The sequence below is a fragment of the Vicia villosa genome, linkage group LG3 (genome assembly GCF_029867415.1).
Source record: "Vicia villosa cultivar HV-30 ecotype Madison, WI linkage group LG3, Vvil1.0, whole genome shotgun sequence".
Lineage (NCBI taxonomy): Eukaryota > Viridiplantae > Streptophyta > Magnoliopsida > Fabales > Fabaceae > Vicia > Vicia villosa.
This window is the reverse complement of record NC_081182.1, coordinates 32,755,481-32,775,262: the sequence shown is the minus strand read 5'-3', so window position 1 is coordinate 32,775,262 and position 19,782 is coordinate 32,755,481. Positions and strand designations below refer to the sequence as shown.

General features: G+C 37.6%; 1 protein-coding gene across 1 annotated transcript; it reads left to right on the top strand.

Annotated features, from left to right (window-relative positions):
• The first annotated feature begins 16,182 nt into the window (after positions 1-16,182).
• On the top strand, positions 16,183-17,633 carry LOC131657832 (serpin-ZX-like). The gene is made up of 4 exons (XM_058927190.1): positions 16,183-16,578; positions 16,698-16,964; positions 17,082-17,308; positions 17,384-17,633. Exons 1-4 carry the CDS (start codon positions 16,183-16,185, stop codon positions 17,631-17,633), a joined length of 1,140 nt encoding a protein of 379 aa, XP_058783173.1.
• The last annotated feature ends 2,149 nt before the right edge of the window (positions 17,634-19,782 follow it).

Below are 19,782 nucleotides of genomic sequence, written 5' to 3'. Positions count from 1 at the left end.
TATAAAATTCCTGTAAAAAAACTGGCTTAAAATAAAGCAACGATGTAAATAGCAAAGTCTCTAAATCCAAAGAGCTTTTTGGTTTTCTTTATTCTCTTTTGCTTCTTAGAAAGTAGAGGGGTGTGTTTTAGAAAAGTTTAGAGCCCAATAGGCCCATTTTGCTCATTACAAATTAGCTACTTGTATTTTTATTAATCATAAACTTGTTAGTATTAGTAATCCATAAATATTAGTTTTATTGGGTTTATTAAAATTAATCAGGTTTTATATTAATATAAATTACTTAACATGTTATCAAAAAAAAATCATTGTTTATTATTATTTAGTTTATTAATTAAATAGAATATATTGATTTATGTTGTTTTTTGTTAATTGAGTCTGAACCACGAAAAAAACGTTAATGGGCCATTTGCATTGCATTAGCGGGCCAAAGACGGGAGGCCCAAGTACGCGCGCGGGTTATGTGTTGGACCGGGTCAAAACGACCCGGATCCTGTTCACCACCCCAAACCTTTGCAAACCCTAGACCTCCTTCCCAAGCCAGCAGCGGCCGCCGTTCCTCCCCCAACGACAAACCCTAATTCAATCTCCGCCCAGGCCCATACGAATTGAATCACAATCAAATCATAACGAAAATCAAATCGAATCTCAATAACATTAAACATAATCAAATCTTAACAAAATAAAAGAAATTTTCTTATTAATCTTCGAATCAATTACAAAACGAATCTGAATCAAAGTTCTAATAGAAGATCTAATCTTCCTAAATCTAAAAAAACCCTAATACTATAAAAGAAGAAGAAGAAGAATTAGAGAGGGGAGGGACGTTTTGCAGAAAGAACTCTTCGCCGCCGCGAGCTCGAACTCTAAGTTTTGGGTCTCCGATCGTACCTGTGAACACGAAAAGAGAGAGAGATTAGGAGAGGGACGAATTCATTCAGAAACTCAAGACACAAGGTAATCTCTAAAACGAAACTTAGCTTAGAATCTTGATTTGCATGCGCCGTTAGCGATTATTGTTTGAATCTGGGTACGAAATTGGGGTTAGGATTTATATTTGGGGGTTTAGGGTTCATAGAGTTTGTTAGGGTTCGTATGTTTTTTTGGTATTTCTGGGTAAAAGGTTGTTAGAGGGTGTGTTGGGAAGATGAAGATCATATGATCTTCATCGGTTTTCTAGGATTAGGGGTGGTTCGCGGCAAGATTCACGTCGGTAAGGGGTGGTTAACTGTGGTTTAAAGGTTTTTTTGGGTTTGTTGAAGAACAAAAGAGAGAGTTTAGAGAGAGAGAATAAAGAAGAGAGAGAAAAAAATGGAAGAATGAGAGGGCTCCGTGTGAAGCCACCACCTTACCCCTGTCCCAAGCTGTCCGATCTACGCCATTTGGCCAATCACGGCCACTTGGCAGTGCCACGGAACATGATTCCGTATGGCCTCTTACCATGCACCCTCCATCATAAACACATGCAGGCCATGTGATCCAGTCAGATCTAAATCCAACGCTCCATGTCTGAACGCACACCACATCTCGTACACTTGCGCTGCACACGAACCAGCGGACTCAAAACTTAGTTGGGCTCAGCCCAGTAGCCTTTAACACCCCCAAAATTGCTAACTAATAACCAAATACACCCCCTTGTTAATAAAATAAATAAAATTCAATTAAATAATCTTGTTTGTTTAGTGATTTAGTGGTTAATTAATTAATCAAGATTTATTTTATTATTCTAATAACTCGTTAGTTAAATTTTTCTATTTTGTTAATGATAATTAATTATTTAAATAAACTTCTAAAGAATATTAATTAATTAATTAATTATATATTTTCACAACTTAGCTTAATTTCTCCTCAAACCGACTAAATATATTGGTCGTATTAGACGAGAAATAAAACGATTCTGATTAATTCGCAATGTACTTGCCCTCAATAATTCTCTTCTCGACCCGATTGAAACTATCAGTCGCTTTAGACGAGAGATGAAAATAATTAAATTAAAATACAATTAATTTGCTGCCCGCGATGATCGAATCAATTGATCTGAGTAACCAGCAAATGACAATAAATCTGTTAGCCATACTGATTGAACCTATCGATCACCGCATCTAACAGTAACAAATTAAAATAAGGTTGTACGCCAACCTCAAAACACTTTCACCCTTCAAATCAAATTCAACTACGATAGGCAATTCAAAAGCCTCTAAAAAAGACAAATTCAAATCATAAGTTCAACCATAAGGCGTACAACTACCCCCGAACTACGTGGACTCTGATCCTCCATAAGGAGGTACGTAGGCATTTGGTAACAAGGCGAGTCTCCCCCCTCAAAATCTCAATTCATTTTTAAATCTTAATTTTTACCCTTTTCATTTTATTAGCTATAAACTTTATTTCTTGCCATAAACCTATCTTTACAATGTTAGCCTTTAGGAAAGGGTTGAGGGTGCCTAACACCTTCTCTCAACCTGATTATAATAACTTACCCTGAATCTCATATCTGCGTAGGGTTTCCTATTCGCCCTTCAGAATAGGTGGCGACTCTAAACCTTCAAATTTAGGGCAGGTTGCTTCACTAGGGATAATAGTTCCTTCCTTTAACATTTCTTGGATTAAGGAGGTCATAGCATCTTTTTGGGAGTGTGGATAACAGTAAGGTTTCACATTGATAGGTTGAGTATTCGGTAGTAGAGTGATGTGATGGTCATGAGGGCGGGAAGAAGGGAGGCTCTTTGGTGGTTGAAAGATTTGTTCATAAGTTTGAAGAAGGTGGTGGAGTTTAGGGTTGGAAGTGAAACTGGTTTTGGACAAGGAAATTGGGAGTTGGGAAGGTGATTCTGAGTATTTCAAAGGTTCCATAATTATGAGGTGGAAAGATGCAATTGAGTCTGTATGGATGAGGTGTCGTAATTGGTGAAAGGAGGTGTGACTAAGCTGGGTTTTAGGATCGCCCTGAAGTGTGATGGGTTTTTCGTTGTGTGTAAAGCTGATAGATGGGATAGAAAAGTTTGCTTTAATGGGTCCCAATGTAACACCCCAAATCTACCCCGCAATTAACAGGAATATCAGAGTACAAAATTTCAAGCAATTAGAACATAACGATTCGGAGCGTCACATTTTAAACAACAAACATCGCATACATATATCCTGCTCAATCACTTAGATACATAGCACACGTGTAGGAGAACAATATCGAAATCATTAGTCATTGCCATCAAATCAAGTACTTGCATCGCAGCGGAAAATCACAAGTCAACAACCATACAACTCATAATGTCAAGGCCAAACACGGCACAATACATCTAACAAGTCTTAGCATAACATAAGGACAAAGTTCAACAAGGATAAACTCAAGAAATAAGACGTAAACAAGTAATCCAACGTTCCCCGAGTGCTACGTATCAGAGCATTGACACACACCGACTCGAGCTATAGGTACACGACTACTCCGCATCATTACCTGCACGTTACCAACGGAGGGCAAGATTCAAACAGAAGGGGTGAGATATCATTCATTATAAAGAAGCGTATGATAATATTCAAAGCGGAGAAATAATCATACATCGGTCACCACTTCTCAACATATATCACTTACTCATATTCACATCATTCATAACAATATATGTCAATCCCAATCAAGGCATACATAGGAATTTAGCACATATGCTCAACGAAACAACCATCCAATCGACATAAGATAACATTCATGTTATGCACACACAATTATTCAAATACGACTCAACACACGACTTTACTTATGCAACTCGAACAATGCAAATGCATGTGGTACCATTGGAGTAAAACTCCCGTCTCAAACAATTGTCATTGGGCCTTCTCAAACATTCGCCACAAGGGCCGTCTCAAACAATTGCCACTAGGGCCGTCTCAAACAATGCAATGAATGTGACTCAATGATGCACATTCGCAATCACACTTAACGACATAATCGACTCAAAGAATATAATATACGTATACAACATGATCAACTTAAACGACATAGTCAATTCCGGATATCCAATGTCAACAAAATCCAATTCAAGGAGATTCCAAGAGTTTCCAAAGATATACTAAGCATATTCAATAGAAAGACATCAATTAGGACTTCACGTAGGTCCAAACGACACTTAAAAAGGAGTTACGGTTCAAAAGATACAGCATTTCAAAGTTTAGAAAAAGTTATGCAAAACAGGGTTCGCAGCGCCAACAGGGTTCGCGGCGCGAACTGAACGAATCCAAAAATCCCCAACTTTCTGCCAAGCAATTCGCGGCGCCAACAAGGGATCGCGGCGCGAACTGAGTGAACCAGAACTTCCCAAGTTTCTGCCAAGAGGTTCGCGGCGCCAACAAAGGGGTCGCGGCGCGAACTGGCGATTTCACAAAACCCCAAACATAGAAAACAGCATACGAAACCCATCCAAAAACCCCCAAACTCAACCCAATCAAGTTGGAAAACACCAAGCATCACGAATATCAATATAATACATGTTATAGACACAATTATAACACCTATTATGGGTCTCTTAACATCAATACATCTTCACTCATGCTTAGATTCACAATTTCATAGAAGTCTAACATAAACCCTAACAATCTCTATTCAACTTCTACACAATCATGGATAACAACATACAATCAAAACCCCACCCAAAACATCATCATACATCCCTTTAGCATGAAAGAATCCCACCCTTACCTTAGGTTTGGATTGAAGACAACTCTATCTTCAATATGAGATTCCCCTCTTTCTCTTCACTATACTCTTCTCTTCTTTCACAACTTTGTCAAAATGAGCTTCTAAGTCTAAAACCCCTAAAACCCTTGTTTTGTTAAACCCTTACTATCTTAAATTACTAATGGGCTCTAATTGACACCCCTCACTTACTAATATCAACTTAGGCCCAATAATCAACAATACTTACTATCTTATATTATATACTAACAATTCCAAAATAAAACAACATAAAATCAATTAAGCATATCATTAACACATAATTCACAATTAATTCACTTAACTCACATAAATAAATAATTAAAGAAAAACGGTCGTTACAACTCTCCCCCACTTAGAATATTTTCGTCCTCGAAAATTACCTCAATCGAATAACTCAGGATACGACTCGCGCACCTTGCTCTCCCATTCCCACGTCATACTTTCGCCGGTAGTCCCCGACCAAACGACCTTCACCAAAGCAATCCCTTTGCCTCTAAGCGTCTTCGTCTCGCGATCCTCAATCCTTATAGGCATAGTCTCCACCGTGAGATTATCCCGCACTTGCACATCGTCCATATGAATCACATGCGAAGGATCCGAAACATACTTTCGAAGTTGCGACACATGAAACACGTCATGCAAATTCGAAAGATTAGGCGGTAAAGCCACCCTATATGCCACATTTCCAACCCTCTCTGAAATCTGATACGGTCCAATAAAATGAGGAGTTAGCTTCTTCGACTTCAAGGCTCTTCCTACACCGGTAACCGGCGTAACTCTCAAGAATACATGATCACCAGCTTGGAATTCCAAATCTTTCCTCCTCTTGTCATGATAATTCTTCTGCCTACTTTGCGAAGTCTTCATCTTCTCACGGGTCAACTTAACCTTCTCGGTAGTTTCTCGAACAATCTCAGGTCCAAGTACTACACTCTCACCCGTTTCATGCCAACACAACGAAGTCCTACATCTCCGACCATACAACGCTTCAAACGGTGCCATACCGATACTCGAATGGTAACTATTGTTGTATGTGAACTCTATCAATGGAAGATAAGTATCTCACGTACCTCCTTGCTCAAGAACACAAGATCTCAACAAATCCTCCAAAGATTGAATCGTTCTCTCCGTTTGACCATCTGTCTGAGGATGATACGCCGAACTCAACCTCAACTTAGAACCCAACGCCTCTTGCAAAATCTTCCAAATATCTGAAGTGAACCTCGGGTCTCTATCTGAAACAATACACAAAGGGACACCATGCAACTTCACAATCACACGGACATAAATTTCCGCCAACTTCGAAACCGGATAAGTGATGTTAATAGGTATGAAATGAGCCGACTTCGTAAGCCTATCAACAATCACCCAAATCGAATCATGTCCTCTCATGGTATTCGGCAAACTTGTCACAAAATCCATGGAAATACTATCCCATTTCCATTCCGGGACTTCCAACGGTTGCATTAAACCAGCAGGCTTCTGATGTTCAACCTTCGACTTCTGACAAGTCAAACATGCATACACAAACTGAGCTATGTCACGCTTCATTCCAGGCCACCAAAACAAACTCTTCAAATCTTGGTACATCTTCGTAGCTCCGGGATGAATTCTTAGATTACTCCTATGACCTTCCTCAAGAATAGATCTTTTCAAATCCACATCATCAGGTATACAAATCCGATCACGGAACCTCAACACACCATGCACATCTAACTTGAAATCACCATTCTCAACTTGATCGACTCCAATCATCGAATCAACCAATTTCACATCCAACTTCTGGGCTTCTCTGACACTATCCAGAAAGTCATTGTTAATCTTCAACATACCCAATCGAACACTCTTAGGGGTCACTTCACATACCAAACTCATATCTCAAAATTGCTCAAGTAATTCCAACTCCTTAACCATCATTGCCGACATATGCAAAGTCTTGCGACTCAAAGCATCAGCAACAACATTAGCCTTTCCTGGATGATAATTCAAACTGAAATCATAATCTTTCAACAGTTCTAACCACCTTCGTTGTCTCATATTCAATTCCTTCTGATCAAACAAATACTTTAAGCTCTTATGGTCGCTAAAGACTTCAAATCTAGAACCATATAGATAATGCCTCCAAATCTTCAACACGAACACTACAGCAGCAAGTTCCAAATCATGCGTAGGATAGTTCTTCTCGTGAACTCTCAACTGTCTCGATGCATAAGAAACAACCTTACCATTTTGCATGAGCACACCTCCTAAACCCATATTAGAAGCATCACAATAGACCACGAATGATTCTTCCGGATTAGGCAATATCAAAATCGGTGCCGACGTCAACCTTTTCTTCAACTCGGTAAAACTATCTTCACAAGAAACATCCCACACGAAAACCTTACCCTTACAAGTCAACTTAGTCAACGGAAGGGCTAACTTAGAGAAACCTTCAATGAACCTTCTATAATAGCCAGCTAGTCCCAAAAAGCTTCGAATCTCGGTAGCCGACTTAGGAGTTTCCCATCTCAACACTACATCAACTTTAGACGGATCCACGGCAATGCCATCACCAGAAATAACATGCCCCAGAAAACTAACTTCCTTTAGCCAGAACTCACACTTGGATAGCTTAGCATACAACTTCTTCTCTTTCAAGACTTGCAATATCAACTTCAAATGCTCAGCATGATCTGATTTTGATTTAGAGTAAATCAAAATGTCATCAATGAACACCACCACAAAACGATCCAGATACTCATGAAAAATACGGTTCATGTACTCCATAAATACTCCAGGTGCATTAGTAACACCAAAGGGCATCACGGAATACTCATAATGTCCATAACGTGTTCTGAAAGCTGTCTTCTGCATATCCTCATCTTTCACTTTAATCTGATGGTAACCCGACCTCAAATCGATCTTGCTAAACACACGAGCACCAACCAATTGATCCATCAAGTCATCAATTCTTGGAAGTGGATACTTGTTCTTGATTGTAACCTTATTCAACTGACGATAATTAATACAAAGTCTCATACTTCCATCTTTCTTCTTAACCAATAACACTGGAGCTCCCCACGGCGACACACTAAGTCTCACAAACCTCTTCTCAAGTAATTCTTCCAACTGCTTCTTCAATTCAGACAATTATAAAGCAGACATCCTGTACGGTGCCATAGACACAGGTCTAGTACCAGGTACAAGATCAATGAAGAACTCAACTTCTCTCTCAGGCGGCACATCAGGAATTTCATCAGGAAAAACTTCAAGAAATTCACATACTACCTTCAACCTTTCTATTACAGCCTGATTCTCAACAGACATCGAAGCAACTAATGCGAACACTTGAACATCTTGTTTCACCAACAAACGAAACTGTCTGGTCGATAACAACCCTAAGCTTTCCTCTTCAGGAGAAGAAAACCTCACAGATTTATCATAGCAATTTATGTGAACACGGTTATGCTCTAACCAGTTCATCCTCAAGATCACATCCAAACCTCTCAACGGCAAGCACACAAAATCAACAAGAAATTCTCTGTCAAAAATCGACATGGGACACTTCAAGCACACAAGAGAAGTGGTCACCGAACCCTTAGCCGGAGTATCGACAACCATCTCTCCGTTCATGGCAGACAACACAAGACCCAATCGATTAACACAATCAGCAGATATAAAGCAATGAGAAGCATCGGTATCAATAATAGTAATTAAAGGAATGCTATTAATGAAACAAGTACCTCTGATGAGTGAATCCTCACTAGTGGTCTGAGTTCCTGACAAGGTAAACACCTTTCCACTAGATTGTTCCTTCTTTGGTTTCTGACACTTGCTTCCAACGTGTCCTTCTTCACCACAGTTGAAACACACCATATCCTTATGCGTACAATCGGACGATGCATGACCAAACTTCCCACAACGGTAGCATCTTCTAGCATCAACGTTACACGACGTGCTCTTGTGACCAACCTTACCACACTTGAAGCATACAATACCAGCAGGAGCATCTCCCCCACTAGTTCTCTTACCCTCAATTGCTTTCTGCTTGCCCTTTCCACTCGAAGCTTCATAAGGCTTACCACGACCTTGATAACCCTTACCCCTCTTCTCACTTATCACACGATAATGAGCATTGTTATCCTCTTCATAAATCCGACAACAATCAACCAAATCAGCAAAGATACGAATCTTTTAGTAACTAATTGCTTTCTTAATCTCTGGACGCAACCCATTCTCAAACTTAATGCACTTGGAAAACTCACCATTCGGTCCATCATAGTATTGGTAAAACTTAGCCAATTCACCAAACTTAGCAGCATACTCCACAACAGATTTGTTCCCTTGACTTAGCTCAAGGAATTCAATTTCCTTCTTGCCACGGACATCTTCAGGAAAGTACTTCCTTAAGAACTCCATGCGAAATACAATCCAAGAGACCCCTTCACCAATCGCTTCCAATCTCCTACGGGTCTCTAGCCACCAATCATCCGCCTCAACCACTAGCATATGAGTCCCATACCGAACCTTCTGTTCAGGAGTGCAATCCATGACACGGAAAATCCTCTCAATCTTCTTAAGCCATGTCAAAGCGCCATCAGGATCATAAGTTCCCTTAAACACAGGAGGGTTTTCTCTTTGGAAGGTAGCCAAACTCCGAGAAGCATCACCCTCTCCACCATGTTGTTGGTTCTCCATAACTTGAGCCATTGCTTCCAAAGCAGCAGCTATCGCAACATCATTCCTTCCAGCCATCACAAGTCTTCACTACAACACAAAAGCAATCAGCACCAACAACAATATAAGCTTGTTAGACTACACTACGACACGACACATGGCCGGACAAGACCGACCTGCTCTGATACCACTAATGTAACACCCCAAATCTACCCCGCAATTAACAGGAATATCAGAGTACAAAATTTCAAGCAATTAGAACATAACGATTCGGAGCGTCACATTTTAAACAACAAACATCGCATACATATATCCTGCTCAATCACTTAGATACATAGCACACGTGTAGGAGAACAATATCGAAATCATTAGTCATTGCCATCAAATCAAGTACTTGCATCACAGCGGAAAATCACAAGTCAACAACCATACAACTCATAATGTCAAGGCGAAACACGGCACAATACATCTAACAAGTCTTAGCATAACATAAGGACAAAGCTCAACAAGGATAAACGCAAGAAATAAGACGTAAACAAGTAATCCAACGTTCCCCGAGTGCTACGTATCAGAGCATTGACACACACCGACTCGAGCTATAGGTACACGACTACTCCGCGTCATTACCTGCACGTTACCAACAGAGGGCAAGATTCAAACAGAAGGGGTGAGATATCATTCATTATAAAGAAGCGTATGATAATATTCAAAGCGGAGAAATAATCATACATCGGTCACCACTTATCAACATATATCACTTACTCATATTCACATCATTCACAACAATATATGTCAATCCCAATTAAGGCATACATAGGAATTTAGCACATATGCTCAACAAAACAACCATCCAATCGACATAAGATAACATTCATGTTATGCACACACAATTATTCAAATACGACTCAACACACGACTTTACTTATGCAACTCGAACAATGCAAATGCATGTGGTACCATTGGAGTAAAACTCCCGTCTCAAACAATTGCCATTGGGCCGTCTCAAACATTCGCCACAAGGGCCGTCTCAAACAATTGCCACTAGGGCCATCTCAAACAATGCAATGAATGTGACTCAATAATGCACATTCGCAATCACACTTAACGACATAATCGACTCAAACAATATAATATACGTATACGACATGATCAACTTAAACGACATAATCAATTCCGGATATCCAATGTCAACAAAATCCAATTCAAGGAGATTCCAAGAGTTTCCAAAGATATACTAAGCATATTCAATAGAAAGACATCAATTAGGACTTCACGTAGGTCCAAACGACACTTAAAAAGGAGTTACGGTTCAAAAGATACAGCATTTCAAAGTTTAGAAAAAGTTCTGCAAAACAGGGTTCGCGGTGCCAACAGGGTTCGCGGTGCGAACTGAGCGAATCCAAAAATCCCCAACTTTCTGCCAAGCAGTTCGCGGCGCCAACAAGGGATCGCGGCGCGAACTGAGTGAACCAGAACTTTCCAAGTTTCTGCCAAGAGGTTCGCGGCGCCAACAAAGGGGTCGCGGTGCGAACTGACGATTTCAGAAAACCCCAAACACAGAAAACAGCATACGAAACCCATCCAAAAATCCCCAAACTCAACCCAATCAAGTTGGAAAACACCAAGCATCACGAATATCAATATAATACATGTTATAGACACAATTATAACACCTATTATGGGTCTCCCAACATCAATACATCTTCACTCATGCTTAGATTCACAATTTCATAGAAGTCTAACATAAACCCTAACAGTCTCTATTCAACTTCTACACAATCATGGATAACAACATACAATCAAAATCCCACCCAAAACATCATCATACATCCCTTTAGCATGAAAGAATCCCACCCTTACCTTAGGTTTGGATTGAAGACAACTCTATCTTCAATATGAGATTCCCCTCTTTCTCTTCACTCTACTCTTCTCTTCTTTCACAACTTTGTCAAAATGAGCTTCTAAGTTTAAAACCCCTAAAACCCTTGTTTTGTTAAACCCTTACTATCTTAAATTACTAATGGGCTCTAATTGACACCCCTCACTTACTAATATCAACTTAGGCCCAATAATCAACAATACTTACTATCTTATATTATATACTAACAATTCCAAAATAAAACAACATAAAATCAATTAAGCATATCATTAACACATAATTCACAATTAATTCACTTAACTCACATAAATAAATAATTAAAGAAAAACGGTCGTTACACCCAACGTTCTAAGCCATGCCATACCTAGGACAACATCAGCACCCTCAATAGGCAATAAGTAAGACAGGAGGGTGAAAATGTCATTGTTAAGGTTCAAAGGGACATTGTGGCAGATTCCCTCACATTATAAATGGGATCCATTACCCACCATAACGGAGAATTGAGTGATAGGTGTGGCGGGCAGGTGAAGATGATGGGTAATACGAGGTTGTAAGATATTATGTGTGCTGCTTGTATCAATCAAAACCATAACCGGCAGTCCTCCAATATGTCCTTGGAATTTCAATGTTTGTGGAGAGAATTGACCTGTTAATGCTTGAGGGGATAATTGGAAATAAGTATCCACAAGTTCTGAAGTAATTTTTGAGGTCAAACAGTCAGCCATAACATTAGAATCTGTTGGTTCTTCCTCCGCCAATAGGATTAAAAATCTGCTAGTGGAACATTTATTTCCAACCACAAATTTTTCATCACAATTAAAACAAAGTCCTTGAGCTCGACGTTCATGGATTTGGGCTTGGGAAATTCTTTTGATAGGAAATTTGGGAGGAGGAGTGGTTGATATTGGTTTGTTGGTAAGGCCGGATTGGGAAGGAGTGGGCTGAATGTTTATGGGAACTGTAGATTTAGGGGTGTAGGAAGTGAAAGGTTTTGAAAATTTGGGCTTTGACTCTTTGATTTTTGATTCAATAAGTTTGACAAGCCCAATAGCTTAAGAAATATTGGTAGGGCGGTGAACAACAATTTAATTCTGAATGTCTTGATTTAATCCAGAAATAAAACAATTTAATATAGCATCCGGGGGTAAACCGAAGACTTGGTTACCTAGCTTTTCAAATTGGGTTTGGTATTGAGTAACAGATCCCTCTTGTTTTAACTTAAATAGTTCAGCTTGATGATTAGCATAGGTTGAAGAACCAAACCGTAATTCCAATGCCCTCTTGAATGAAAACTAATCCGTTAATAATTGATTTTGGAACATCCATTTAAACCAACTTAAAGCATCACCCTTCATATAAAAGGACATTAATGACATTCTATTTTCTGGTGGTAAATTGTAAAAAAGGAAAAACTGATCAGTTTGAAATAACCATTCCAATGGGTTAGACCCATCAAACATAGCTAATTCAAGTTTGGGTGTTCTAAAAGGGGGTAAGGGGGCTATAGTAGGGTTATGCGGGTAGGGATTGGGCTGGGTAAAGGGTATATTAAATTGTTGTGTGTGGGGAAAAGGAGATTGGTTAAGGATGTAAGGTGTAAAAGGGGGTGGGTCTGGTTGTGGGATTGGGGTCCGTTGCACTGTAGCAGTGGGTTGGATTAGAGTGTTTGGGGTGGAAATATGGGTAACGGGTACTGTAGCAGTAGCAACATATGAAGGGTTTTGTGTAATACCTGAGGATTCTGATGGTGAAGAGACAGCACCAGCGGCTGCAACAACAAGCTGTTGTTGCTCTTTTTGTGTGAAAACGCGTTGAATATCATCCATGATGGAGTCGAAGCGAACATCTTCCACCCGTCTTTCATTAGCCATTTGAGTATGAATCTGCCCAAGTTGTTGTTTAGTTTCAGCCAAATCAGAATTTACTTTGTCAAACCTTTCATCCATTTGTTGTTGTGTTTGATTCAAAGTTGTATCTAGATGAAGATGGGATGTTTGAACAGCTTGTTCAATGATTTCTTGAGGAGAGGGTTGGGTAGGTCTAGGAGGAGCCATGAGTGTAAGATGAGAGCACCAATGATAGAATATACTAAGGAATCACTAGATCTAACATGCATAAGAGATAAAAATGATAAAACAACTTTCTTCTTAATTCAGCCTCCAAAAGGAGATTACAATATATAGCTAGGGTAAAGAGAGCTAAATGGGCCATGAGCCACTTAATTGAAATAAATAAGCATCTCAATTAAAAAAACTACTAACAACACTCCTATTTTAAATAGAAGTCTTTAAGTAAAACTGATTGGGTCTTTTTTCTAATGGGCCTATCATGTTCCTAACAAGCAACAATGAATTTATCTCTAGTTTATTCTTTCCTTAATTTTGTCAACATTTCAGGATCAAATGAGATTTCAAAATTAAGGATGGTAAGGAATTGATATATAACTGAGATGCTAAGTGAAGGTTGTTGAGAATCACCGGAAATGTTTACCTTGGAAGGAAGTTTTGGAGGAGCGACGAAATTGTTGATATCGAAATTATGATCTGGTGGCTTTGGAGGAATCATGAAATCCATACTACTGTAAAAATATTTATCCTTGAAATGAAGCTTGATGGGAGGAATAATTTTATAGATTTTAGCCGTGGTCGGAGGTGCTACTGTAGAAGGCAACTGAATATGTGGCTGCTTCACAGTGGGTGTCGGGTTATTGCAGTTTTGAGTCCAATGGGTGATTCGACCTAACTTGTCAGAACAAGAGATTTTCTTTCTTGAACTGGGATCTGGGGGTTTTGGTAGAATATACTTAAAACCCCAATCCTTGACATGAGGCTCAATCATGGAAGTTGCGAGAGATGCATAAGTTGAAATGCGGGCAAGATTTGAAGATACCTTGTAAGAAGGAAGTTGAATGTTCTTCTGCTTTAAGATGGGTGACAGGTAGAAATGAATTACAATGTCATCATTAGGAGAAGCATGAGCATCAAGTATCAGAGGTTTATCTTCAAACTTCAACAACTCATAAGTTTCTTCCGTTTCTTTCATTTCTTCTTCCGTTTCTTTTGCAACTGAAGTTCCATTCAAGGTGTCACCTTTAAGAGATTTGCTGCATAAATCCGATGATGATCCTTCTAGGTCCTATTCAACAACAGTTTCAGTATTGGATCCATGGATTCCATTGATTCATAAATTGGTTCCATTTTCTCACCCATTATTGGTAAAATTTCTCTCCATTCGGGTTGAAAACGCCATAACAATGCTGTTGTAAATAACTCCTAATTATATATGCGGTGCACACGAGACCATCATATCCACCATTTGAAAGCAGAGTCTCTCAATGCTCCAACAACTTTTAAAACCTTCAATGACTTAGGTGTTTCATGCTCCTTGAAAAATTTCTCCAAACATAGAATCCACCAACAGGCATCTTCTTCCCCATCAAACAATAACATCAACATGACTTTGAGCGGAAGTGAGATTGAAAATGAGAGTACCAATTGATAGGGAGCAATTCCTACCAAAACTATGAATTAAGGTTTCTACACTAAAAAGGAAAGAACAATACAAAATAAGAAAATTAAAATAAAAGATAAGATAAATTTCATTGATTTCTTTTTATATCCCTTCTATCTCTCAATGAGAGTACATATATAATAGCACTATTGGGTAGTAACTTAATGACCTAATGGCTAAAAAGCCCATCTAAATAATAATTGAAATTAAGGCCCAACTATTATAAATTCCCCTTTTAACTTAAAAGTCTAAAAATAACTTCAAATTTTATCATCATCAGCATTTTTATTATCAACCATGAGCTAAATTATAAATATTTTTCATAGAAACAATATTTTATACATTAAATAATAAACAAAGACTCATGCATAAATGTATAATGATTTATAACCAAGTATTCTTACAACATTTTGTTTTTGTTGTAATTATTAATTTAATATGTATTTATTGTTTAGTTAAAATTCATATATCAAAATTTAATGTATTAATATTTTTAAATAAATGTATAACATTTTTAGTACACTTCGATATTTGTGTATTATCATAAAATAGAATATTAGTTTGTTAATATTATTTTTATATATTTTTTAAAAAAATTATTTTAAATATCTTGAAATTATAATTTATTAAAATAAAATATTTATAAATTAAAAATCTTAAAGTGTGCTTTTAAGTAATAAGATTAAAATTAAGATTAAGATATGTTTCAAATTTGTAGCAAATATAATATTTTTTCTTATTTTTTTAATTGGGTCGGGTCAACAATCATATGGGTCAATCAGTGACCCGCCGATCTGACTACTCACCATGTAATCCAGTACATTAATCGATGCTATCACTCGCCCGAGTTTTAAAACACTACTATATATAGACGGTATAAAATAGTTTTACAATATTGTCTAATAAAAATTAATCACTCCACTATGTTATACCAATAACTTGAAAATTACAGTTTGATTTAGTTGAATAATTGGTTGACACTAAAAAAACTAATTTATACTTTCGGTGTATATCCTATTTTCTAATAATAATTAATTAATAACTTGAAATTTGATCATTTATTATTAAAAAAATTTGTTATGTTTTTTATATGTTTTTTAAATGTTTGACAAATGTATTATATGTACATTATAAAATATATCTTTTCCAAAATTTAATTTAGAATAGAATATCTCTTTATTATATTTAATAGTAAATTTGAAAATTCCGTTACTATTTGTATTAATTAGTATTAATTGCATTATAAATATTCTCTCTTGTTCCTTCAATATTTTTCCTTCAATATTTTTCGCCGTCTCTCATTATTGGCCAATAATATTTTTGGGTAACTTGACTTAGCAAGGCACATTTTGTATAAATATATAAGGGTTTAGGGTTTAGCAAGCCACTCTCTCTTCAACCTCTCTAGTGTTTTACAATCAGACTAAGAATGAATCTCGTCGCCAAATCAACCACCAACCAAACGGTGGTTTCCTTGGCCATAGCCAAACACTTGTTCTCCAAAGAAGAATATAAAGAAAAGAACATTGTGTTTTCGCCATTGTCGCTCCAAATCATACTCAGTATCATCGCTGTTGGCTCTGACGGTTCCACACATCACCAGCTTCTTGAATTCCTCCATGCTAATTCCACCAAACAACTCAAAACCTTATGCTCTCAACTTGTTTCCTATGTGCTCGCTGATAACAGGCCAGCTGGCGGACCTCTGGTGTCTTTCGTCAATGGTGTGTGGATTCAACGATCTTTATCTCTTCAACCTTCCTTCAAAAAAAGTGTAGCTACTGATTTCAAAGCCGCTATTGACTCAGTTGATTTCGCAACCGAGGTATATTAATCTATCACCACTCTATTTTTATCATGTCTTATTGAATTTGTTTAGGAAATTCATAGTACAAATGATCTTTTAGTATAATAATAATTTTTATATTTGATATTGTTTTAAAGGCAGATGAAGTGAGAAATAAAGTGAATTCATGGGCTGAAAAGGAGACAAAAGGTCTTATAAAGAACCTTCTTCCATCTGGTGCAGTTAATAGCTTAACCAAACTCATCTTTGCAAATGCACTATACTTCAAAGGAGCATGGTGGGATGAGTTTGATAAATCAAAAACAAAAGACTATGATTTTTACCTTCTCAATGGCAGCTCAATCAAAGTTCCTTTCATGACGAGTAAAGATAAACAGTATATCAGTGTTTTTGATGGTTTTAAAGTCCTTCGACTTTTTTATAAGGGAGGTGAGTCATATAAGCATAAGGATAGGCGTAGTTTCTCTATGTACTTTTATCTTCCTGATGCTAAAGACGGATTGTTAGCTCTGATTGAAAAGGTGGCTTCTGAATCTGAATTTTTAGAACATACTAGTCCTAGAAATTCAGTACCAGTAGGTGACTTTAGAATTCCAAGATTCAGAATTTCTTTTGACATTGAAACTTCTAGCATGTTGATGGAGCTAGGAGTGGTTTTACCTTTCTCTGAAGCAGGTGGAGGTTTGACAAAAATGGTGGAAGACTCTCCTATGGGCGAAGAACTTTATGTTTCAAGCATATACCACAAGTCTTTTATTGAAGTAAATGAAAGAGGAACTCAAGCTGCTGCAGCGTCCTGTAATGCATTGTTTGGATGCTCTAGGTTTAAAAAACCACCACCACCTCCCATAGACTTTGTAGCAGACCACCCTTTCATGTTTTTAATTAGAGAAGATTGCTCTGGAACAGTACTTTTTATTGGACAAGTGCTCAATCCCAAAGATTTAGAAAAAGTGCTCAATCCCAAAGATTTAGAAAACAGCTTGTTACCGCAAAAACAGTCACAACAAAACAGTAATAAAAGGCGCCGATATCGATCACAACAAACCGGTTATAAAAGGCGTCGATATTGATATCATTATTAAACCATTTTTATGATGAAAAATAATTTGTAGTTAATTTTTATTATGAAACTCTTGGTTAATTTGGATCACCCTAGATTAAGAGAAACTCTTGGTTTTGTACTCATTGAATTGGCAGATGTTGTTCATTTCAAATAGTTTCCGTTTAATTTGTTTTTCTTCAAATCTTCCTTATTTGTGCTTTGAATTCCCATTATAAACAATTGCATTCTAAGTTGACACATCTCAAACTCTATCACACTATTTTTTTTATAGGCAATAGAATTAAAGAGAAAAAGTTTAATTCATAATTGTATGTGCGGTTGGTTATGTAAACATTCTTTTTCACATGTAAATTCAAAATGTTTTAGATCATGAGGGGTCTGAATTATTATTGGGATTTGAACAATCACATAAAATAGTTTAAGTTAAAACGTCAAAACATTTTTCATCTAGTGTGTAACTCTTATTCGCTTAATATTCGATCTTCCTATTAAATGTAAATTCACTCATTCTAATAGGTATGCTTCCCCACAGAAGAGAGTTTCTTTTCATTCATCTATATTTGAATGACCGTTGTTAGCTAGTTCCACTATTTTTGGGTTATGAGAAGGTTTTTCTTTTTTTAGCAATAAAGAATATATATATTTCAAAAAACAGTTCATTACATGTTGATCCAAAGGATCCAAGCCTCTAAAAGACAAAAACAAATTACAGTAAACTATAGGTCATTAACATGTAGCCAAAGAGCTCTATCATGATGTACTCTACCCTTAATTCTATCCTGCACCTCTTGCATATCCAAATGTTCCACATTTGATGGAAGGAAAGCCCTCTTATTTCTCTTGATCCACACATGGTAAATAGTCTCTGGAGTGCACACCCTAAGCAATTTAACTCACTTACTTTTACCTCTAGCATTAGCAATAATCCAAGGCAACTCTCTATCCCACTCACAAGGTCTATGAGTGAATTTCAACCAAAGCAGCAACTGTGACCACAAGCTTTTAGTTTCTGTACACTCAAAAAACAAATGGTTACAGGTTTCATGCTCCCCACAAAACAAGCAAAGCCCATCAGTTTGAATCCCAAACTTTCGCAGCCTATCCTTAGTATGGATCCTTCTTTGGCATGTCATCCACAAAATGAAGATAGCTCGAGGGCTAGCTTTATTACCTCTAACCAGGTTCCTCCAAGGCACTGCTTCTCTATCTCCTCTTAACTTTTGATACATCACTCTGGTTTTGTATGTCCCTGTTGTCACAAACTGATTCCAAGCAGCAGAGTTAAAGATAGTATCCCTATGTTTAAACATAGCTTTAAGGATCCATGAATCAGATTGCTTAGACATATAGGTACCAGCATCACAGTTTCGCTGGTAAAAATGGTTCACCCAAGTGATCCACATCCTATCTTTTTTAGCATTAAGGTTCCACAACATTTTTCCAATAGTGGCTCTGTTCCAAATACCAAGATCAATCACATTTAAACCACCTACTGCCACGGGATCACAGATATGCTCCCAAGATATAGGATCCCTACTACTAACTGAATCTTTCCCAGTCAATAAGTAAATTCTACCAATGCTCTCAACATGTTTGAGGACTTTCTTAGGTAATGGGAATATCTGCAGCCAGTAATTAGCTATGGAAAAGATAATGCTCTTTACCAGTAGAAGTCTTCCAGCATAGAACAGCATCCTAGTGCTCCAATGCCTAACTCTACAAAGCATCTTGTCGATGAGAGGCTGGCAATTTTTGATTGTACTCTTTCTACTATCCAAAGGCCCACCCAAATACTTGAATGGCATATCACCAATTTGGAAACCAGTCACCTGCTGCATCTGGGCTTGGCTGCTACTGTCCACACCACCAAAATAAATCTTGCTTTTAGGGATACTCATATGTAGCCATGTAGCTTGAGAGAACTCTTTGACTTTACTCATGAGGATCCTAATGGAATTAATGTCATCCCTGGAAAATAGAATAATGTCATCAGCAAAGCAAACATTCAAAATATTCAGCTTTTTGCATTTGGGATGAAACTTGAAACCAGGGTTATCCTTAAGACTTTGCAGCACCCTATATAAGTACTCCGTAATCAAGACAAAAAGCAGGGGAGAGATAGGACTCCCCTGCCTCAACCCTCTCTTGGCCTTGAG